The 24,546-nt window shown below is 44.2% G+C and overlaps 1 protein-coding gene across 2 annotated transcripts in view; it reads left to right on the top strand.

Moving 5' to 3' along the window:
- LOC135371587 (protein dopey-1-like) overlaps positions 1 to 22,107 on the top strand; it is a 98,975-nt gene extending 76,868 nt beyond the window's left edge. Inside the window, exons 26-31 of one of the 2 annotated variants that reach the window (XM_064605574.1) lie at positions 712 to 864; positions 3,875 to 4,011; positions 7,973 to 8,028; positions 16,832 to 16,984; positions 17,308 to 17,431; positions 21,548 to 22,107. In XM_064605574.1, coding sequence (XP_064461644.1) covers positions 712 to 864; positions 3,875 to 4,011; positions 7,973 to 8,028; positions 16,832 to 16,984; positions 17,308 to 17,431; positions 21,548 to 21,838 — 914 coding nt within the window. In that variant the 3' untranslated portion in view covers positions 21,839 to 22,107. Of the gene's footprint in view, positions 1 to 711; positions 865 to 3,874; positions 4,012 to 7,972; positions 8,029 to 16,828; positions 16,985 to 17,307; positions 17,432 to 21,547 lie in introns of both variants that reach the window. The other variant, XM_064605573.1, reaches the window with a different exon arrangement.
- The last annotated feature ends 2,439 nt before the right edge of the window (positions 22,108 to 24,546 follow it).

Genomic DNA, 24,546 nt, shown 5'->3' with positions numbered 1-24,546 from the left:
GTGACGATGCATTAATTAACTTTTTAATTATCAACGATAGAAGATTGAAGCAATGAGAACATTGGGATCCCTTGAGGTCACTTGTAATGTTACCATCTTCAGTACAAAAATTGAGGCAGTTATAGTGCAAGGAAAGGGCCTTGAAATAAGGTGCTCTGGTGGTCATGTTTTGACGCTCAAGGAGAAGCACTCCAGTTTTCATTTCCTGTGAATGAGGGGGTGGGAAAAAGCTGTCGCACCAATTTGTCTCCACGCAATCAGTCGCCCCTGCGACAGTGTTTTCCCTCGCCTGCTTACAAAGGACAGGAAAATGGGAGCGCGTCTACTTGAGCGTCGAAAAATGACCACCAGGTCGCCTTATTTCCAGGCCCTTTCCTCACGCTATAACTCTCTCGATCTTTGTTCTGAAAATGGTAATGTTACCAGTGACCCCAAGGGATTGGATGCTCTCATTGGATCAGTCTTCTATCGTTGATAATTAAAAAGTTAATTAACGAAGGTTAATTAATGCATCGACACAGAAGCTTCCCTGAGCCATCTTAAGGTGGGCCTTTAGGTGTAGAGTACATCGCCATTGTTTAAAACTGGGATAAAGTGATTTTTCAGTTTTTAAAAATTACCTCTATAGTTACGGTGGGCACCCTATATATTGAAATTCCACTATAGTGGTGCCTCGCAGACACTCAATAATATGTGCTTTTATTTCCTCAGCTCGTTTCTCGTTGACTCAGAGTGGTTCCCTGAGCATCTTCAGCAGCAAAGAGCAAGAGTATGAATCTCGATCTTCGCTGCTCAAGCGACTGGCTTTCATTCTGTTCTGCAGTGAGGCTGATCAGTACCAGCGCTACATGCCTGATATTCAGCGTAAGGAACTTTGTCACGTTTCATAAGGAGCTTATAACTCCACGTCGTCATACCTGGCTGTGTGCAAGTCGGCAACGTTTGAGGGGGTGTCGTAAGAGGGTCGCCTTCAACGTGACGACAAACGACATCACGTCCTACGCGACCAACTGACGCCAGCCTGCCTACCTGCACACTGCTAACGATGGTTTAATAAAGCCTGAATAGCTGTCCAGTGTTTCAGTATAAATTGAAACCGTATATAATGTTTTGTTTTGTTTTGTTTTTTCCACAGGGTTTTCTAACAGAGAGTTACATCTTTATGGTTGTTTATGTGGGTGCCACAAAAGTGACGTTTTGGCATTACAGTTTCAGTTAGAGTTAAATAAATGTCAGTAATTGGATTTGTAATGCATTGCACGATTTGAATTATTTTGGTCATCAAATTTTTAATTAACTCGTTAGTATGATTAGTAAAATAAAACGAACTGCGAAAACAATTATGTTAAACGTCTCCATAGTCATTTCTACAGTCAAAACCTCGCAGATCTGTCCAGCAAAGGGAGACCTCCATGCCCCCCCCCCCCCCCATTTTTTTGCAGTTCCCTGTCATCAGTGCCTTAACTGCAACTTGTTTGAACCAAAACGTCTGGTGTAACCGCCATGTTGTAGTAGTACATGTATTCCAAACTGTATGAACACACAGGGCCTTGAGATGCTTGAAAACCCTCGAATTTGAAGGCTTTGGAAGTCTTTGAATTTGGAGTCACCCAGTGATGGCCAGTAGTGAACTACGTGGTAGCTAAACTACTAGTTAAACTACCTGACTATAGCTAAAAAGTAGTTATCTACTACTTGCAGAAATGTAGTGGTAACTACTAGTTAAACTACTATTTTGAGTACAGTCGAACCTCGATATAACGAAACCCACGGGGACTGCAATTTCTTTCGTTGTATCGAACATTTCGTTGTACCGAATTGAAGGTCACGGATCGCGACCTTTGCGAGGGCGCGCGCTGTACATAAGCGTCGATAACTCCTGCTACGACGCGGAAACGTTTTTCGTGAAAAATGACAACAACTACAAATACAGCGCCAAAGTGCACCTACGGTATTTTATTCTTGCGTGAAATAGCCGGTTATACGCGTCTGCGTCGTGCCTAGAAGACGCGGTGTCACGCATTGTTCGTACGCCGCCGAAGCCTCCGCAGCTTTTTCCATATCGTGTTGCGATCTCCCGCAAACCTTCTACGTCTATGACAGTGCGTTTTCCGTAAGGCTCTCCGTTGCTACGGCATGTTTGTCCCCGTCAAGAAAATCATCTAGGCTGATTTCGTCACTTACGCCGCCACGCGAACGAAGCGTTTCTCACGCGTGCGATGGCGCCTTGCGTCTCGTGCTCTTTTTACTTGGCTGCAACCGGACAGTTCAAAACAAGCGCGAGAAGGAGAAGCCTCGGAAGAAAATCCCTAACCTTCCAATGACTCAGAGTTCCTTTTGTAGGCACCAGATTCCTCCCGACCCTAATCGCGCGTGCCATCTTTCGCCGCGGGAACAGGACGCTGCTTGCGCCCTTTGTTTTCATGACCCTAAAGTCGGCTTTGGGGTCATAAACCTTATCTTGTTCTTTCGCTGTATCGAGGCGGCGGCTGAAAAGTGTTTCGTTGTAGCGGGAGTTAAAATACATTGATCTCTATGGCCCTCTGCCGGGGAATCCAAATTATTTCGCTCTATCGCGAATTTCGTTATATCGCGTTTCGTTGTAACGAGGTTCGACTGTAGTTAGGTTACTGCAGGTGCCAACTACTTCCGATTTTGCCGCAAGCTTTATGGCACGACTGTGCTTCCGACTTTTACCTTGAGCTACTTGTTTGATGAGAGACGGTGCAGAGCAATTGTGCTGTGCATGTGTACTAAGTCTTCACTTTTAACGCGTGTCTTGCGAAGGCCCATTTGCATGAATTTGCATTGAAACCGCATAGGATGGCCACGTGATCGATCATCATGGCTAAGCGAAAATATTTTGCGGTCCACAGCAATTTTGCGCAATCTGCACCCACCAGAATATTTGTGCATGGAACATTGATCTGTGACGAAGGAGCCTGAGTGTAAATCTCGTATATGGTCCGCCGTATGTTGTACATACCTTTATAGCGGAAGTTTTTACTCCATAGAAAATATTTCTGCAGCAAGCTCTTTTGTCAGCGCATAATATACGAGAGACAGGCAATGGATTTTACGACAGAATGTGAATTAAGCGACGTAGGCACGAGAGTATATTTTAAATATCATTATCACTGCTCGTGATTCATATTTAGGTGTCCGAGAACACTATAAGGGATTGGTGTTGATAGAGAATGTTAAGTAGTTATAGATGTTAGTTAAAATACATTTCAGTAGTTAAAGAAGTAGTTTTAACTACTCCCCTGAAAAGTAGTTGAGCTACTAGTTAAACTACTCCATCACGAAGTAGTTAGTGGCCATCACTGGAATTACCCTTGAAAACCCTCGAATTCTGCATGGGTGTATTTCTTCACGGTGACTCATTTACAACATATTCATCCACGAAATATATCAAAGAATGCTACAGCTTCAAGTGTCCCCTTTGTCTGCATCCTGAACTAGTCATTCCTTATAGATGTGTTCACCTATCAGACGAAATGTAAACTGGTGTTGTACTCATCTGGCAACACAAAGAACTTGGAGCACACCTGGTTTCTGGTACTGCCCAATAGCATTTCTTCTACATGTTGTGAAAGTGTACCTTCTAAGCATCGTGGCAAGCCCACAAGGGCTGTCATAGCAGGATGTTGCATGCAATGCAAATACTCGACACAGTTATTTTGCTTTTATATTTTGTAGTAGTAATTTCTGTAACGATATCTTCTGGAGCAGTTAAGTGTATTGAACCAGTTCTGAGCCTTTAGGACATTACTTTGAGAAGTTCACGTGGCTACTTGAAAACCATCGAAAAATTTACCAAAGTATATGTATGAACTCTGTACGAGGGTTTAAAGTATGGTTTCTATTTCAGAACGATTGTCTGAGAGCCTACGCCTTAACCATGTACCAGCTGTCCAGGCTCAGGTCTTCCTGTGCTTCAGAGTGCTTCTGCTTAGGATGTCTCCCCAGCAGATGACTTCAATGTGGCCCGGCATCATCACTGAGATGGTTAGTCCGTAGACCATAAAATATTGTCAATCCCGTCTTGAGTGTAGCATAAAACGAGGAATCTAGTGGCACCTGCAAAGGCCTTTGCCCGTAGTACGGTAAACCCACGATAACTCGGAAGTCGCAAGAACCGGAAAAACTCTTCAGATAAGCTGGGTTCCGAGTTAAGTGAATAGCAATAATTACGTTGCCCCAATGTTACCGCAATGTTATGACGCGTAAAAAAGAACTTGTTCCTACACTGGTGGGGCATGTAAACAATTCCAAACCATTTATTTTTCATTATCGTCCAAGAGGGAAGAACTCTGCAGTCTGCTTGGCATTCGTGTCCCGTCGCAAGAAAGCATCTTCATGCCCTTTAATGCAACGCATGAGACGCTCCTCCCCCCACATCACTACCGAGGGCACTCTCGATGGTTTCAGTGTCACTCATTTCACCACTTACTTGAACATCGCCGTCGTAAAGCTCATAATCCTCGATGTTCAAGTAATCTAAGCCACTCTCCCCGCAACATGCAAGGAGCATCACGTCGTTGCAGAACTCATCACAGCCACTGAACATGTCTGCTGGCTCTGGTACGGCAATGGAAGACGAGAAACCCGCAGGAACGAAACAGTTCGTAATAGATGCTCGATGAACTTTCTGCCAGTCCTCTGATAAGTGCCACCTCCCGTTCCAAAGTGAGGGACTTGCATGTGTGTTGCATGTTCAGCCATCACGTGTGAAGAACGAAACGAAACTGGTGAATGCAGAGGAGGAGGAGTGAAGCTGGGTGGAAAGGGCAATGCTGTCTGCCTGCCACAGCTGGCAGCATGTTAAGAGTGAGTAACTAGGACAGAAAGCAGGGTGTCTACCATCCTGGAAAACCTGGAAAACAGGGAATTATCAGGGAATTTTGATGTGACTGGACAAGTCAGGGGATGGTCAGGGAATTTGCCAGAAAGGGCAACTGAAGTCCGGGAAAATCGCAGACAAGTGCTCTCATGATGAACTGTGAATCGCGAGTGCTGATGAGCAGTTGAGTGGCCCTGGCCCAGCAACGTTGTCGCGAGTAGCAGTTCGCCAATACGACAAGCACAGAGGCAGAAAAGTAGGGCAGTCTTACTAATTTCTCAATAAATGATCTGTTTTATGAAGGATCTGTACAAAACATAGCAGCAGGCATCAAGTTCCCTTTTGTTTTGGTCAGGGAATTCGCTTGAAATAGTCAGTGAAAACCTGGAAAAGTCAGGGAATTTTAAGGCTGAAGCTTAGTAGACACCCTGGAAAGGCTTTGACCTTGTCCTAGCATGAGGACCGTAGAATGCACGTTATCAGCAGTAGGTGTGGTGACCTACCGGTGAAGGAATTACGAGATATGCATACTCGGGCAAAAGAACCTTCCTCTTAAATGGGGCGAAAATACGTAGGAAGCATCGGGACAAGGATCGCGATGCAAAAAAAAAAGCGAGATAACCGACATTTCAAGATAAGCGAGTTCGACTTAACGACGGTCTACTGCGTTGAAGATGATTTCCGTTACACAAACACACCTGTCTGGAAAGCAGTTTAAAATTTTTTCCCAATGTTGTTCCGTTTAAAAATTTGTCAGTGCTACAATAAACCCATGTGCAGCAAGCATTGTGTAGTTCACCTACTGCTGGCACTATAGGACTGGAATAGTGAAGAATTACTTAAGCTGATAGAGCAGCTTTACATTCAGCTAGCGTAAATCGTGGTTGCAAAGTTTGCTAATGATTTCCTGCGTCTTTTTCAAGCTGACTCGTGTTTTTTTGCATACCTTATCCTTTGCCATACTTCTTAGCATGCCGTTGTTGAGGTGTACCTTCCTTGAAGGAATCTTTCTGTCATTGTTTATGATTTTGTTATTTATGGCACATTGCCAATGTGTACAACTTACAGGAACAAACACTCAATGACAATACACAAAAAGGATCAGATTCTAATGGCATGTGCCATATTTTCCTGCATATAACGTGCCTGTTATACATAGGGCCTGACTTTTTCGGGTTTTATTTTTGGCCAAATTCGGGGGGTAAATATCGGGTGATATTTTTCATTTGAAAATTCGGGTGTATTCGGGTTAAATTCCGTTACGGCATATTCTGTCGTCAGGAATTCGGGTGTATTCGGGTGATTTTTTTTTTGTTTAATAAAAATTTGTCTTAACATGGAACTAATGTTTATAAATGTTATACAACTTTATTTTAATGCACGCTTATGAGTGTGCCACGCGACCCGGATGTTTTCGGGTAGATTCGGGTTATACCCTAATTTTACAGATTTCGTTCGGGGGGTAAATATCAGGCGGATACGGGTTTAACCCTAAAAAGTCAGGCCCTAGTTATACAGTATGAAAAGTCCTGTGAAGCGGTCCTCCTTGTTATCTAATAGTGTGCATTATAAGCAGAAATATTTTCCTGCGGAGTTGCTTTTCAGGTTAGTGACGTACAAATTCTAGCCTCTTCCAGAGTGTGCCGTGCCTTTCTCCCAAATCTCATAGGGTCAGATGACCCTATGAGTAAGTGTAGTGTTCGACGCCCTTTTTACGAGGGCTTGTGCGAGGGCTGTGCGACAAAAGGAGGTGACTAAAGCCACAGGTATTTTTCTCAGAAGATACTTCTCAACGTCTATGTCAATTATCATCATAGTTCGGCATTTTATTCTAGTGTGAAATTGGTGGTTATTTGCGTCTGTGTCACGCATTGTTCGTATGCCGTCAAAGCCCACACAGCTTTTTCCATATTGCGTTGCGATTCCTCAAACCTCAATGTACGTCTGTGGCATCGACCATCTGATGAGCCGTCAACATACAGGGCTCAATATCTTTGTTGGCCGCAATGATCCCCTTTTTCGTTACTTCCGCTGTTGCTGCAACATCTTCCTCCGTGTCAAGAAAATCATTTTGGCTGATTTCGTCACGTATGTTGACTCGAGAGGGAAACGTTTCCCACGCGCTTGCAGTGACGCTTTGCATCTCATCCTCTTCGCTGTTGCCTTGAACCCTACTTGGCTGTAACCGAACGGTTCAAAACCACTGAGAAAAGCAGAAAGGAAACCTCAGAGCGAAAATTCAGAAGCTTTCAATGTCTAAGACTTCCGTTTGTTCCTCCCGGCCCTAATCAAGAGTTCCCTTCTTTTGCTGCTGGAACGGGATGCTGGTTGTGCCCTTCATTTTCCTGGCCCTGGTGTCTGCTTTGTGGTCGTGAACCTTATCGTGTTCTCTTGCTGTATCGAGGCAGTGGCAAAAAACTACTCCGTTGTTAGTCTCTATGGCCTTCTGCGGGGGAACGTAAATTATTTTGCTCTATCGCGAATTTTGTTATATTGTGTTTTGTTGTAACGGGGTTTGACTGTATGCGCATATGTACATGCAAATGCTACCTCTCAGGCAAACCGCACACAGACTCTATGTGCATGAGCAACCAATACGGAACAGCGCGTTCAGATGCCAATACACTTGCTCCGATGGGATTGCAAACTGGCTAAAACAGGCCAAAGAGCAGTGCTGTGAACACTGCAATGAACACCTCAGTGGTGGATGTGGTACCGGCTGACATGCAGCGAGCCAGCAAGGCTCACAGGAGGACACTTGAAGCACTTCAATGGAAAGTACAGCAAAATGTGTTTCAAGTAATGTTGGAACTATTATTTGGCAGGATTACTTGAAGTAAAGTAAGAGTCCTCCCCAAAACTACTTTAAGAACTACTAAGTATTACTGCACACTGATAGGTAGAGCACACTGAATACCTATTTGTGATTGCTTCCATATTATTACTTATTATGCCCATTATTGAATGCCCGTTATATTTGTGTCTTCAATATCAATGGTTGGGAAACATCAAATTGTGACCTTGGAAACGAAAACTCATTGGTTCTTTCCATCGGGATAATGTGCAGAAAGATGATGGCCACTGATAGTGCTTTTGAAATAATTATTTTTAATCTTCTTCCGACAGGTGCAAGTCTTCCTGCAAATTGAACAAGAACTCTCTTCTGACTGCGAAGAATTAAGGTTTGCCATTTAAATTTTTCTTTACTTTGTACTTTTTAAAGGAGCATTGAAAGGCTCGAGAATATAGGTGCACGAATATTTGAAATTTCGAATATGAATCGAATATTTGCGATATTCGGTTTGTATTCGAAAATTTCATACTCAAAGCTTTCGAATGTTCGTAAAAGTTTAATTTTTAGATTTTTTTTTCTAATACCATTGCAGCTTTTTTCAACGCTGCTGCGAGCTGCGCACTAGAATTTGTACATTGCAGTAGCAGCGACAAACAAGTAAAGTACAACTGCTGCAAAGCGAAGCTTTTGAGGTATGCTCATTCGCAGATGTGTTGCAGGCACTACACGTCGCTATACCTTTGGTAACCGAAATTGAAACTAGTATGCTGTTGTGTGCAGCCGCCATTTTAAAGTCCGCCCAAGCCTAACGCGAAACCGCAATATGCATGCACCGTCAACACAGTCGCGGCTTTAGTCGATTGCCAACGAACTCTGAACATTCGTGTTAGGGCTACAGTTAGGCGAAATTCCAGTTACACATTGAAATGTTGTTGGCATTGAGCTGAACACCGCTGTTCACAGTGCCACTGCATGCACAGCCAAAACCCATGTCTGGAACGAACGTGTGCAGAAGCTATGACATGTGATGAGCACAGCCATATACATATGTATATACAGGGCGTCCGGTGAGAAAGTGTCATTAAATTTCTAAAAATAGGTTTAACTTCAGAAAATTACGAAACTACTTGGAATACGCACACACACACATACTTTTGCCACAGATTCAGGCCGTTTGCATTCGCGTCACACATTAATTAAGCTAATTTTGCTAATTGAGCTCGAAAATTAGCCAACAAAAGTTAACGTTTTTCTTGATGAATTCAAAAGCGAATGGCCATAGCACACTATTCCAACCGAAATCACTTTTTTTTTTCTGAAGATTTATACAAAAATTTGACAGCCGCAAAACTGTCCCCATGCGAGGTGTGCTTGCTGATATTTACATTTGCGGAACTTTTCGCTCCATCCAAATACCCTCCCTCCTATGCGAACAAGGACATAATCACGCCTTCCGCCTTTATCAACGTGCATACCGTCAGTTCCCAGCCACTGATAACGTCGGTTACCGCTGTAATGCCCTCGATCGGGTGTGGCTGTTTCCACTTTGTCTCGATAAAGGCAGAGCCAGAATTTACGCAAACGCAAATTTCGTGAAACACGCCTTGCCAAGGGACGGTTTTGCGACTGCCAAATTTTTGTACAAATCTTCAGAAAAAACCTCTGATTTCGGTTGGAATAGTGTGCTATGGCCATTGGCTTCCGAATTCATCAAGAAAAACGTTATCTTTCGTTGGTTAATTTTTTAGTTCAGTTAGCGAAATTAGCTTAATTAATGTGTGACGCGAATGCAAACGGCCTGAATCTGTGACAAAAGTATGTTTGTGTGTATTCCAAGTAGTTTCATAATTTTCTGAAGTTAAACCTATTTTTAGAAATTTAATGACACTTTCTCGGTGGACACTCTGTATATGTATACGTGTCAGGTTCGAGAGGTTAACATAACAGACGGCTGCAGAGTTTAATAAAAGTAAAATAATAAGATGCGGAAAGACAGATTACAGGAAAGTTAACAAAAACCAATTTATTTAATGGGTAATTTAACACATACATTATAATATGCTACGAAACGTTTAAAAGAACGGTCCACGTTTCAACAGTAGCACTGTCTTCGCCAGGACAAAAAAAAGTAATATATAGTACATGTATGTGCATATGTGTAATATATAGCCATATATATGTAATATCATCAGGGGTGGAGGTTCTACTGCCCTAGTCAATAAGGCTGTTCCAAACTATGCATTACTGTCAGGAACTATGACCTCAAGTGCGATGTCACGCGTGAGAACACAGTGTAACCGTGCCATTTCTCGCCTAGCGGAGGGCGTTGCCAACACAGGTGTTCATTGTACGTAAAGAGGTTCGACACCGATGGGTTTGGTTGGGTCATAGTAATTCATGTTCATTCTCTGTTCATGTAAGATTTTATCAAGTGCAAGTTGTTCTTGCAGTTTTCAGTTTGCTTCATGAGAACAGCACATTGTTTCATTGTAAAAATAATTTTACTGTACATCTGCATATAGGCATATTATATAAGGCGCTCAGTTTTCTGCTGCACCAAATTCAAAATTCCGCGGCACCGACTCGTAAATTCCGCAATTCTCCACGACGAGCAGTCAACGACTGCTTGAAACGGGAAACACTTTATTTTCTTGGATATTGTGCGAGCAAAAAGATATTTTGTAGAATTACAGATTCAGAGCACTGCTGTAGACCAGCATTACATGCACGATATCTTCTTCTCCTCTGATGTGGTCTGTTGCCTGCAATCATTTTATACCTGCTGAAACATCCCTCAGCATCTACAGCAGCCTTGTAGTACATGCCCTGAGGAAGTTACATCTTTGGGACACTCTTTCTTGTTCCTGGGCTGTAGGCATTATTTAAGAGTCTTAACTTTTTGAAGGCAACCTCCCAGACATCAAATCAAAATCCCTCACTGCCACCGCTATGCTGCACACAGGAGGGACACCGCTCTTTCCTCAGGCCAAGTGTGCACCATAAACTTGCGCTAACGGTGCCTTAAGCTAAACAACGGTCTGTCTGTCTGTCCTGCAGCGTGGACAATTTCGTAAGGCAGGCTTCACCTCATGCAGAGAGGAGAAGAGAATGCTTCAGGTGAAGCCCACTTTCGGGAGGTGTCGTCTGTATTCGGCAAATAGTCGAATATTCGGAAACCCGAATATTGGGTATTCAATTCTCGAATGGAATACCTCAAGTGATTGGTATTGGATTCCAATTCGAGAACCTGAATATCGGCGCACTTCTGAAAATAAGGGATCTCGTGAAATTCTCTACCAAACGAAGGACTCCGCGATTGATTCGGAATTCTGATAAATTTCGCAGAATCTCGGAAAACGGAGGGCCTTGGACATGTATGCCCTGTGCTAAGCCAATACCTTAATACGTATTCCCTATTAGTACTTGGGGCATTTTTCTAATGATCAGTAGAATACCAGTGACCATGCTCATGCTTGTTTTTGGAGACTTAATTGTTGCTCTTAGAAGCCTTCATCCAACGACGTGATATTCGATTCAATATTCGGAGGACAATTTTGCAGATATTCATATTTTATTCGTATTCAAAAACTCCAATATTTCCACACCTCTGCTCTAGAACAAATATGTTGGGAGAACTAGAAATTAGGATTACAAGCCCTGGGACACACATTGGCACAAAAAATGTGAGTGTAGCGCATGCTGCTGAACACAAGAAAGCTTTGAATCCCGCGGATGAGAAAACCTGCTCCCTGGCGCTCCCCCTGTGTGATGTCCCTTAAAGAACAATGGAAGCGAAAATAAGCTGCAAAGCTGTTCACTTCGTATCGCGGTGTGTAGCAAAACAATGCAGAATTTGACTTAGATTTACGTATATCAGTTGAAATGTCGCCATGATCGCAATATAAACACAAAATAATGCATAATGTAAAACCCCAAGACTAGAGAACACGAAAGGACAGACACAAACATGAAGTGACTTCATGTTTGTGTCTGTCTTTTCGTGTTCCCTAGTCTCGGGGTTTTACATTATGCATCATCTTCACCAGCTCGCTTGCTTCCTGGCCGTTTTTTCATTGACAAAATAATGCTTTTCGGTGACTTCAATCTCCCAGATATCGACTGGAATGACGTCTAGAAGGCAAAAGCCTCCACGGTTTATGTCTTCCGATTTCTGTGATCTATGCATGTTATTTGGTCTGCAGCAGTTGGTCACCGAGCCTACGTGCATTTCTGTGACCCGTCAGAGCATCCTTGATTTAGTGCTTACCACGTCGCCAGAGCTACTTTCTCAAGTAGTAGTTTTTGATGGCCTCAGCGACCACAGATTCATACACACCTCCATGAAAGTACCCTATAGCGAACGTAAGAATATTAAATTCGATATAGTGGACTACAACAAAGGGTATTATGATGCCATAAACAGAGAGCTAAGTACGTTTTTCGATGTGTTTGTCCGCCTGTTTCCGATGCGATCTGTTGAGGATAATTGGTGTGCCTTCAAAGCTGCTCTTAGCAATCTTAGCAAACTGAGAAGTACATACCCAAAATTACAATTCGATCATCCCAGAACGCTCCCTGCTACGCTCCCTGCCGCTCGTTGAATCACCTGGCGATCAATCACCCTGTGATTGAGCAACACTAAGTAACTCAAATATACTGGGTATTACTTTTTAGGCTTCGCAGATATTTTACAAAAATGCTACGAGAGGAGCCTAGATAGCATTTTTGCAGTTGAGTTCTGTGGTCATGCTGACATCCTCTCGAAGAAAGTGTGCAACTACAAAGTGACTGCTTACATTCGTTTATTAACTTTTTAATTAGGGGATTTCGGGCAACAGCAAGATAGCAGCGAGAGACTAGTTGCAAGCCATTTCACATTTAACAAGTCCTCAAACACGTACTTGCGTTCAAATATCCATCCCCGAATTTTGATATGCAAATGAGCTAAAAACCACAGCGATGAGGAACGTGTGGAGAACAGCGCTCATTTCACGTCGGAGAGCAACGTGATTTGGAGCGATGGAGATGATTGGAGTAGGTGCAGCTCAGCTGGTGAGTTAAACTGCTTTCTGGCCCAGGTAAGGCTCCGCCGTTGAGGCCAAAGCGCTTCTCAAGAATGCTTTTTCGGTTTCGGTTCATTTGCATATCGAAATTCTGAAGTGTATATTCTGACATATGTGTGTGCTTCAGGATTTGTTTAATGTGGAGTGGTGAAGCGAGGATAGTCTCTCAGTATGCTATATCCCTTTTGCCCGAAATTCCCTAATGAAAGAGTTAATTAACTTCAGGTACTGTATTTACCTGAAAGTAAGTCGACCGCCTCACTTTTGGATCGAAAAAAGTTTTTCCAAGCGAAAACATTTATTCCTCATCAGAAGAAGACTCCCCATCCGTTGCCGTGCTCCTCATCGCTACTATAACAAATGTCGTTGTCCAAACAAATTCTGCACTTTTTAAACACACACACAAGGTCACAAGTCAGGCTGCCTACGCCGATGATGCCCATTTGCAAACTTGCAATATTTCTTGAACCTTCCTGTTGGTGTGAGCACATGATGTTCTCGCACCAACCATTTTTTATACATGCGCCTAACGTGGTTCTTAAACGGTTCATTCACGCTCATATCGAGCGGCTGCAGCTGAGTTTTAAGTCCCACGAGAATGACAAGCATGTCGGTACCCCATGCCGGTACCCCATGTCAGTACCCGAGAGTGACAAGCATGTCGGTACACAGTTCGCGAAGCTACTTCTTCAGTTTTCGTAACGTGGCCATGGAACATGATGCATGGCGTCAGCTCCGTGCTGTCTGCAAGACATGCCAGCCAGCATCACTGTAAAACCAACTTCTCGTTGCCGGACGAGAGAAAACTTCACTTCATGGCTTCCTTTCGCTGACGCTGTCGTGTTGTTGGTCATATAACGGTTGGTCAGCATTACGATTTGTCCTATCATGTAGTGATGCCGGTCTTAGAGTGATGGAATTAACGGTGGAACACCAGCACTCTCTATTTGTACTCTTCGGGGAGCTTTTCACGCTCGGTTTGAAGATAGTGCCACGTTGTTTTCTCCACTCACGTGAGACACACTCAGGGACTCCGAACTCCCATTCCGTGGCACAGTTGTTTGCTACCTCGGCGTGCAATATCGCGCACCACTTGAAAGATGCAGGAAATGAGCATCGGACTTTCCCTGTGATGTGCACGATGTCATCGTTCCGAATCTTGTGTCAGGTTTCGCTTTGCAGTTATTCGTTGTTCTGCGTTAATGACGCATGCAAAATAATCTGGAATGTGGACTGTGTGTTCTCAGGAGTTTTCTGGGAGTATAGTCAGAATTTAGGGAAGCGCTGAGGCACTGACCCGATTGTACGTTGACCCCCCCTACTTTTTAGTTTGGGAAAAAGGGATAGACTTACATTAGGGAATATTCGGTATCTAGTCATCTTGTTGTTACATACTCTCTTCCAGATGATGTCCACCTTGCCGTGGAACTCAACTACAAAAACATCTTTGCTACTCTCATAGCTTTTTCATAAAAATTTTGGAAAGGATAAAGAAAAAACATCCTGTCCATTTTAACTTGTGTGTTATGTCATCTATATCAGAAAGTTCCATCAGAAAATCTATATATCAGTAGGAGTAAAAAGCGAGAAACAGTAGGACAGCAGAAGCAGAGGCTCTCATCTAACATGTAGCCTTGGTTGCACTGTTGGCCCAAGTAGAGAACATTCTCTGGCTTGGCACCTCCATTGCTCAAAATAGAGGTAAACGATTATGGTTCTTTTGCCATGACACCAAAGCAGTGGACTCTCTGAATGTGGCAGGACAGGGGAGAAAAAGTACAATAGGAGCAATCCATGGTAGTTGGTATAGTTCATGATGACAAATAGCAGCAAGAAGACAAGGACAGGGTAGAAGTAAGGCTAGAATAGTGTTCTTGTCTATTAATAGCACCCACTCTATTGAGGTTAGCATGGGTTCCCTTTGTGTTCAATGCTACGGATGGCTGGCTGACACGCAAATCTGGACCTATTTTTTGTATATTATATGCCTCGATTATCTCCTTTGTTAACTGGTGCCTCGAAGATACTAGTATCATGGTGCACTCGAATAATTGTCGACACCCACAGTCCCGTGTATGGATGGCCCGAAGGTGTCTATTCCAGCGATTCACTCTGTCAGCTTCTTACCTTCATCCTCGTTTATTTGCTCTTTAACCTTCAGCTTGAATAGTATGCATAGCTGAGGATAGAATAAAAAGCAGGAACGCAGTGTACTGACTCTGACTGTCCGATATTGAGAAGTCATACCATTCATACATGCTGTACGGATACGGAGGCATTGAGTGGGCTACTTCTGAATGCAAAGAAATGTGTTGCAAATAACCAAAACCCTCAAGTTTGCTCGAAGAAAGGGGGACTGTAAGGTTGCAAAATGATTGCTATCAACCTCCAGCTGTTCTGTGTCGTTAACTAATGGCTGAAACTGTCCAGGGTTCAAGTCTGCCTCCAAGAACAGCCTTTGCCCGTGCTACTATACTTGCAACTAAGACTACAACTAGGCTTTTCTGTATGACAACCTGTCGTCGTGCTCACAAGAGAGGGTCAAACTGAATTGGTGTTCATCCGTAAGGGTTCAGTTCTGGTTCAGCTCCGGAAGGCAACTATAGTGGTTCAAACCAGTTAATTCTAAATGGTTTGGTTCATGAACCAATTCTGTAACACGAAACCTCCTCCATCGGAATAGCACTCTACGTGGAATTGACCGTGTCAGGTGTACTGCGCTGCAACTATAGTTAATTTTCTGTGGTGGACAGTTACAGGAGATTGTGATGCTCGTGGTGGATTTTTGGGATAGTTTAACACGAAGGACGAGGAACATGCACTATTAAATAAGATACTCTCTTGCGACGACAATCAATGACAATTAACTCGCAGTTTGAATTTCATCTGAGAACAGGTGTCCGTACTGGCATTTCAACTTTGGATTGTAAGTGAAACGTGCACACCCTGCTTTCATAGCAAATCAGGCATAACTTTGATTATTTCTATTTGCGCTAATACTCCTACAACATGTAACTTTCACCTGTGTTGTGATTGGTCCTGAGCGTACTAATTGGTGATGCTCTGTTCATGACCCAACCAATGGCAAAGACCATCTGCTCAAAATCAGCACCACTCGTGAATTCGGAGAGTGGGACGGAGAGAACCAAGAAAAAAGCAGCTTTTCTAGATTGCAATTATTCCCTATTTTAGTTCCCTGGAAATAGCTATTAACCTTCGTATGTGGTCCTCTCAATACAACAGTCTACCTAAGTATGTGCTCTTTGTGAATTTGATGGAATGAGGCTTATGAATTATGCAATGTAAGAGTAAGAAATAGTACTTCTTCCTTGGCAAATTGTGTCGTCCTGGTTTAAGTCAAAGTATTTTCATTCATGCACATGGATTATGAAGGACAGTGAGGACAAAGTGACATTCTTTTAACTCAGGAAGGGACTAATGGTTGTGGCAACTCATTTACTCCCCAAAAGTGCGTCATCTCTAATTCAGTGCTCCTTTGTGATGCAACAACTCATTTTTTCTTAAAATGTGGCATATGAAAGTCGTGTTCACACATCAGTCACACACTATCTAGCATAATTTAAATTTCTTCCACAGTTCTGTAATTTGGGTAGGTGTGAACAGGTATTTGAACTGGTTGAGTTCTGGTTCGACTAAAAATAACGGTTTTTGGTTTCCGACTGAAAAGCTGAAGGCTCACCCATTAGAAGCAGCAGTAGTCCTAAAGAGCACAAAGTTATGAAATTTTCCAAAGTGCGATATTCTAAATATTCAAATTGGACTTTTTTTAAGTATTTGAATTTGATTCAAATTGAATTCAACAATTCGAATTTGATTTGCAGTGTCTGTAAGATATTCATGTTTGATTTGTTTGGAAATTTTCTTCTTGCACAGCTCTAGTTCGCATCAGTGTGTCACAGTGACTGAATGCATTACAAAGAAAACATGTTTTCCTGCATTCCACACTACAAACTGTGTTTGTGTGCTGATTGGATGCAATACTTGACTCACTTGATGTATACATCTGAACTCTGATCAATGATAGAAAATGTAAAAGTATATGGAACATGTATATGAAAATTGAACATCGAAAAAGTATATTTACCCATTATTTATTATTGGAAGCAGCTCCCACATGCACCAAACAGCAGATAGCCCTTGGGTGAGCAATGGTCTTCAGTCTCACAATCACCCAGCCTGGCTGCAACTCTACCTGTATGCCTGCAAGTTACTTGACCTTGCTGTTGCCCTTCCAGCTGACGTTCTGCCGCAATTCCAGATGTAAGCTTCAATAAAACTCTCGTATTGTGATCATTAAATGTAGCCAGGTTTCAAAAGAAGTTGTGCATCGTATGCAAATGACACCAGCCTGGTGCTCGCAATATACAAATATTTGATTTTGTGCGTAGTAATCAATTAGTGAAGGTTGTTAAATTTTGTCAGTTTTTGAGCTGGAGTGTTGACGCCATCGCGCACCTTGTGACGGCTCTCCACCATGACGACGGCGCACCATGTAAAAATGTCTGCAATCCCAAATCGTTTCGTAAACCACTCCTTACTACGAACATTTGATCACATTCTGCTCCATCCTCTAAAAATTGCAGGTATCGCTGGGCATTCATTGGAGATAGTGCACCCCTTTCGTCAGATGAAAATCAACTCTCAAAGCATGAAGGACACACATTTACACCACACATTATGCGCCTGGCAAAAATCATCAACAAGAAGGTGAGCACAGCAGAAAAAAAAAATAGCTGCGTCTCTTTCTCTCTTGTTCATAGTTGTCGTACTTAGCTTCAGTGTTCCCTTAATTACTGCGCAAAAACTGCACAAACTTCTTTTTTTTATAAGCTTGGAATTGAGAGCACATACCACTCTATTTTGGCACAGATGTGTTAGTCATTCACAGTGCATACTTTTTCTATGTAAATGGGTCAAACAAAGCATTCTAGACTAATTCAATCCCGAAAGCTGGCCATGTAGTGCTGGTAATTTGTGGGTCTGTTTCCACGCGTCACTTGATGTGCCAAGTAAAGAGCATGATATACAGATGCTCTTTAAACAAGCTCAGAAAGCACTACCACTTTTTCGAGCCAAACCATTAACCAGCTTATTAAAATGCACCAGGTCAAGAAATTCGTGCAACAGATGTATAAAAACGGCAGAATTTGATTTTAAAAATCTGAATCATGCACAATGGTGGCAATGTCTGAAATGAGCCGACCAGCCACTCACATCATTTTGATGTCACTACAGTACATCGTGCTGGTTGATTTAGAGAAAATTTGTCCGCTATTTCTCTCTGGGAAGGACACCATAAGCCACAGCAGTGGAAGAAGTGTTTCTCTCGCTTTTTTTGTGATTTGTCAGATACATCCATGGACGCCGTTCAAGGTTAAAGGAGCATGGAAGTGACCCTTAACATGACTCGAAATCCTGCTTCATTTGTGAAGCTATTCACAAGGAGTCACCATGCAAAATATTTCCGATCTGCGGCGTAATGTCACTGCGCAATACACTTTACAAAAGACAGTCGGAGAACGGCAGCCGCGGGAGAGAGACACGAGCCCCGCGTGACCAAGAAGCTGCTCGGCGCCTTTTTCCTTTTTTCTTTCATCTCGGCTCGCGCGCCGCTTATACATGTTTCAGCTGTGCCGTAGCCCGTGATACGTCACGCCGTCTTCTGCTTCGCTTCGGTGCTCTTCGGATGTGGAGAGCGTTCTTTAAAGCTGTGTGGAACGGAGCCTTGCACATGCTCTCTGGGTTACTTGAGCTCATCGTTCTTTCGCAGCAGCTCATTTTATTTGTTGTAGAAGACGTTGCAGCAAAAAACTAAAAATATTTTTTGGGTCGCTTCCATGCTTTTTTAAGCAGTGAGATAGTGGAGGCCACACTCATTGACAAGTCCCTGAACAACATTAGCTAAAAATCGGTCAGCCTGACCCTGCTCGAGCTCGTCTGTGTCTCGCGCAAGCTTTCAGAGTAGGTGGATTGTGAAAATGAACTTCATTTGCCACATTTTTGTGTCCATGCCTGTGTTATATGTTGCGTTCCTTATTGTGATCATTGTTACTACATGTATTTGTAAATACACCATGGCCCTAGCAGGCAATTTATGACGACAACTATAGTGTTGAGCGAGTGTCGTCCTTGTTTTGGATTAAAACAGTAGGTGAGTGTACCTTGAGTGTTGCAATCCAATCTTTTCCTGGCATAATTAATGCATGCCCCTTTTTTATGGGTTAGAAAGGCAGTTGCTTAAATGCCATCTCTCAGTTCCAGCATTCTCAAGAACTGATTTTGTCCTTCAACTTCCTGTAGTTCTGTGATGCACCCGCCTGCTCATGTTGCATCCACATTAATGTTTAACACAACCTAAATGGATGGACCCCCATGCTGAGGCGAGGAAAAACGAGACCGCTTTACAGTTATACGAACTTTACTTTCCTAGCCGTACAACATCGCATCATGTGTGACAGGCTCACCCTTCGACGTGGCTTTCAGGCTGCTCTGGCTGACAGTCCTTCGTTGACGACGACACTCTGGGCGATGGTCTCGGTCACACCACGTTGGTGTTCAGTTCAGATCAGGGCCTGGTTGGCGCTGTTCCAGGAAGTGGTGATCTCAGAGCTCCCAATCGTCAGGAGATGTTTTCTCATCGGTTGCCGGGTCTCCTCTGTCCACGGTCAAAGCCCTTCCCTAAAGGGGTTGAGAAACCACACAGATAGACCTTTGTCTCTGGCAGAGTCGGTTCGCCTTACTCCACGCACTCTATACTCAAAGTCCCACCTCCTATTATTTTTTGTGCTACAGAGTTTTAAAAATCTCCCATTTTTGAGGCCCCCGCCGACCGTGGCGCCAAACGGTGCCGGGCAGCTCCATGAAGTCGACGGGAAGAGACGCCTTGACCGGTTGCTCTATGGCTCTACGTCATAGCCCTTCCGCTCATTTCACTTTGCCGCGTCGCGTCCCAGTGCTCACCGCGGCCCTGTTTACAGGCGTCGTCATGAGAACGGGGACTCCGCACTTCCGTGGCGCGCTCGGTACTACGTCATACCGAGATCAGGCGAGGAGGAGGCGAGCCAAGAGTGAAAGGATCTCCTCATATTGAAAGCGTCATAACTCCGTGGCGCGGAAGCGCAGCGTGAAAGGGTTTCGACGGAGATGTTTGGCACCAAGAGATCTACATTTCAAACATCATTTTGTGTAATATTTGGATTTGGATTCACAACCCCTTTAACGCAAAGGCTCAGTCCCTTTGTTTCTCGATCGCCGCTTGTTTCCCTTCGAACACTCCGCACATATGGTTTTCATTAGTCTCGAAGTACGCGCCCCTTTGATGCCACAGTCAGGTGCCACCGTGTCGCCAGAGGTGATGGGGTCCACTAAATGCTCCCAAACACGGAGCCTCATCGCGTCGCTTGCTCCTTTGTACGTCACCTGGTCTGCATTACCTGACCCACCCAGCATGTTGTTCGTGTCCCATGTTCACCCAAAGGGTCAGTCACAGTTCTTGTAGCTAAGTTGCACCACATGTACAAACAGTGTCAATGTCAAAGTGTTCCTTCTGAATCCTGCTTTTGTCGGCTGTGGAGGTACTGTAATTGCTCTTTGCTTTGCCCAAGGTGTGAATACTGAAATTATCCAGAGTCATGCATGGCCAATTCGGGGCAATCCTAAGTTAAAGGAACACTGAGGTAACCCGCAAGATTTGTTTCGTTTTTTGGAGCAGGGTATCCCCAAACAAATAAAATGAGTTCCTGCAAAAAGACGGTGAGCATTCGTGAGCTACAGAGTGAGCGTGAAGGCTCTGTTTCGCGCATCTTTGAAAAACTTTCCTCCTCGTGAAAAGAGTACATTGCAGAAGAGCGAATGTCGTGACGTATGCTACTCCCCTCAAGTAACCAGTGACGCACAGCTCAAACGTGCATAAGCAGTGCATGAACTGCGAAGAACAAAACGAAGAAATAAGGTGCGGAGCCTCTGTCAGGCGCGAGTGGTGTAGGGAGTCTGCTTTCTTGGATTGTTTTTTGTAAATTTGATTGCACATCTCAGAGTGAAAGAGTGCAGAGTGCAAGAATATTTTGCACAATGACTCTTGTTGGACAGCGTGGCAGATGAGGCAAGATTTCGAATGACATTAAATATCACCTCATAGCTCCTTTAAGCGAGAAAATATTGTAAAAGAAAGAGCGATAAAACACACGACGATATAGGCAAGTTCCAGCTTGTCCTTCTCGTTGTGTGTGTTGTCTCGCTCTTTTTATTACACTATGTATCCACTAAGTGGATCTAAGTAAAGAACATTGTTCGGTGCGTTTGCACACACCATATTTCAGTGATTTCTTGTTGGTTCCTCTCTGCCCTGGCACAAGTATAAATTTCGTATGTCATTCATGGACTTATAAGTAATAAGTTGCACTTAATAAGCAAACAGTCACTAACTCAGGAGCAGCACACCAGTAGGTGCAGCTGCGCGCTTCAGGGCTGGTATGGTCTAGCAATTTCGAACCGTTGCGCACGTTTGTATGTTCAGATTGGCGGGTGTTTCCGCCATTGAAATACACGTGGCTTTGATGGGACCCAGTTCTAATTATCCGGAAGTTCAAATTAATGAGAATACACTGTGTAGTGACAAATGTTGTGCCACAGGCTGTAATTCAGGCAAAGGTGTCTTCCTAGGCAGCCTGGTGGAGTATAACAACTGTGTACTTGCATGTCCCCTTGTTTGCACAAAGTAACAGTGTCTCTCTAATTGAGACAGTCACCGGTTTGAATTTGTCACGTAGCATGTGTTGTAGCATGCAGCAATACAGCGCCTCAATTTTTGTTCAACTTTTGCAGAAGCCAACATACGAGAGCCTTCCCCAGCGGTGTGGCCGCCCCTTCTTAACGTTGACTGCCTTGCGTACTGTGTATGACCTCCAGGGCTTCCTCAATGGCATTGTCAACTGTACTACTCACTTGACACAACCTCTAGGAAGGCCCGGCGAGCTTCCCAAGTCACGCTCAGCTCCAGAGCTGCTTCAGAGCAATGATCCCATCCCACCTTTTGACAGTGGTGAAGCACGAACGACTCTGCAGTTCATTGAAGGAATTTTGGAAATGGACTTTTTGGAACCAAGACAGTCTTGATTATGGGCCAAATACAGACAAGCATTCCCTGTGATATTGTTAATTATTATTGTTGATCCATATAAGACCTATATTTGTCCCTCTAGAAGAACTGCACTGTTGACATGCCATGTCTAGTCAGACTTTTATTGTATAATACGATATACTGATACTACATAATTCAATATGATGTAAGCGCGTGTCATTGCATAAGAAATGACATCGATATGAATGTGTTTTTATGGAGACATGTAACATACATATTTTTAATAAAGTCTTTTTGTAACTTCTGGTTGTGGATGCACAAAGTGCTCTCTGCACTGCTTAGCTGGTGCAAGAACGTGCTGCGAAATATAAATCCGACAAGAAATATATACTATCAATTGCATAGGTCAGCATTTTTAGAAATATTCATTCAACATCACATCATGTCCGGCCTAGCCCACATCTCATCACATCATTACCCATCATTTGACATCACAGCCCATATCATATCATAGGTCAGAATTCAACTTCACAACTCATTCTGAGTTGAACTTAATTGTGTATGATGAACTTTGAATCTGAACTCCAGGGACCGGTTATGCGACTGAGGGCCTTGTATACTGTGCATGCTTGCGTTTCGGCGACGACTTGGCTTCGGGGTTTCGGCGACCGTGCGTCCCGGCTCCTGGACAGATGTCAGCTTTTGGGGTGCGGCCGTTTACAGTGACGTTCGTAAATTAAACAGGTGTTGTGTTGTGCTGCTTGTGGTGTCGCAATGGTGGGCGGGGTTTGGCGGGGTGCACGCCCACCGCCCGAGCCTTGGTGGGGCAGAGTGGCGATAGGGTTGTACTGGAAGCATGAATGCAAATACCAGGTGCGTACGGTGAGGATTTGCGAGTGGCATGGCGGCTGGTATACCACTGCCCTCCTAGTTTGCGGGTTGTTGCGCAACGCGCCGATCGACTGTAGATATGGTTTAACTAGAAAAGGCATGGCAGCTCTTGGCCTTGGCCTTCGGTGGCTTTATGGTATTGTGATGCTCGTGATATTTATGTGCCAACAGTAATCGCTGGCAGTCGATTATTGCTGCATTTCATGGGTACCAGAACAGACCCACTTGGGACCTTCTTTGTGAACATGACATTCTTCCTTGTGAAAACGACACTCTTACAGCGGACACTTCTGTTGCTTCATGACTCTCTTTCTGAATCTGTGTGCAGTGGGATATAGATATATGGTCTTATTACGAGGAATCCAGTTATTGGTCCCATCCAAGCCTTCCAAGGCAAAGTGTAGAGCTTCATACAGGGCGTTTGTGCCGTTATCCATCACACTGTCAGAGAGACCATAATAGTTCATCTTAGCGCGGATCTTAAATGTCATTTTAACGCAAGTGTTCCCCGTGAACGTGCCTCAAACATTACGTATCATGTGGACCAATGCGCCCCAGGTCAGTGGGTGTGGTGTTCCTTCTTAACGCAAGACTGTGAATCCTCTTTTGGCGTAAATAAGTGTTCCCTTGAGTCGTTGAACGAACGTGCCTCCAGTGACAAGTATCGTGTGGACGAGTTGCCCTCGTGGGTCAGCGAGAACAATATTCCTTCCCGGCGCAAGCCTATATGATTCATCTTGAATCCAAGTGTTCCCAGAACGTACGTGCGTCATTCGACGGAGATCTTATAGACCAGGGGTCTCCCAAAGGTGGGCCCCTCCTGAAGCCATATCCTTTTGCAAGCCTACGAGTCCTCTTGAATGCAAGTGTTCCCAGAACGTACGTGCGTCATTCGACGGATATCTTATAGACCAGGGGTCTCCCAAAGGTGGGCCCCTCCTGAAGCCATATCCTTTTGCAAGCCTACGAGTCCTCTTGAATGCAAGTGTTCCCAGAACGTACGTGCGTCATTCGACGGAGATCTTATAGACCAGGGGTCTCCCTAAGGTGGGCCCGTCCTGAAGCCATATCCTTTTGCAAGCCTACGAGTCCTCTTGAATACAAGTGTTCCCAGAACGTACGTGCGTCATTCGACGGAGATCTTATAGACCAGGGGTCTCCCAAAGGTGGGCCCCTCCTGAAGCCATATCCTTTTGCAAGCCTACGAGTCCTCTTGAATGCAAGTGTTCCCAGAACGTACGTGCGTCATTCGACGGAGATCTTATAGACCAGGAGTCTCCCAAAGGTGGGCCCCTCCTGAAGCCATATCCTTTTGCAAGCCTACGAGTCCTCTTGAATGCAAGTGTTCCCAGAACGTACGTGCGTCATTCGACGGAGATCTTATAGACCAGGGGTCTCCCAAAGGTGGGCCCGTCCTGAAGCCATATCCTTTTGCAAGCCTACGAGTCCTCTTGAATGCAAGTGTTCCCAGAACGTACGTGCGTCATTCGACGGAGATCTTATAGACCAGGGGTCTCCCAAAGGTGGGCCCGTCCTGAAGCCATATCCTTTTGCAAGCCTACGAGTCCTCTTGAATGCAAGTGTTCCCAGAACGTACGTGCGTCATTCGACGGAGATCTTATAGACCAGGGGTCTCCCAAAGGTGGGCCCCTCCTGAAGCCATATCCTTTTGCAAGCCTACGAGTCCTCTTGAATGCAAGTGTTCCCAGAACGTACGTGCATCATTCGACGGAGATCTTATAAACGAGGGGTCTCCCAAAGGTGAGCCCCTCGTGAAGCCATATCCTTTTGCTAGCGTACGAGTCCTCTTGAATCCAAGCGTTCCCAGGACGTGCGTGCGTCATTCGACAGA

This window comes from Ornithodoros turicata, unplaced genomic scaffold, assembly GCF_037126465.1.
Source record: "Ornithodoros turicata isolate Travis unplaced genomic scaffold, ASM3712646v1 Chromosome113, whole genome shotgun sequence".
Taxonomy (NCBI): domain Eukaryota; kingdom Metazoa; phylum Arthropoda; class Arachnida; order Ixodida; family Argasidae; genus Ornithodoros; species Ornithodoros turicata.
The sequence above is the reverse complement of the archived record's forward strand: the minus strand, read 5'-3'. Positions and strand labels throughout refer to the sequence as shown.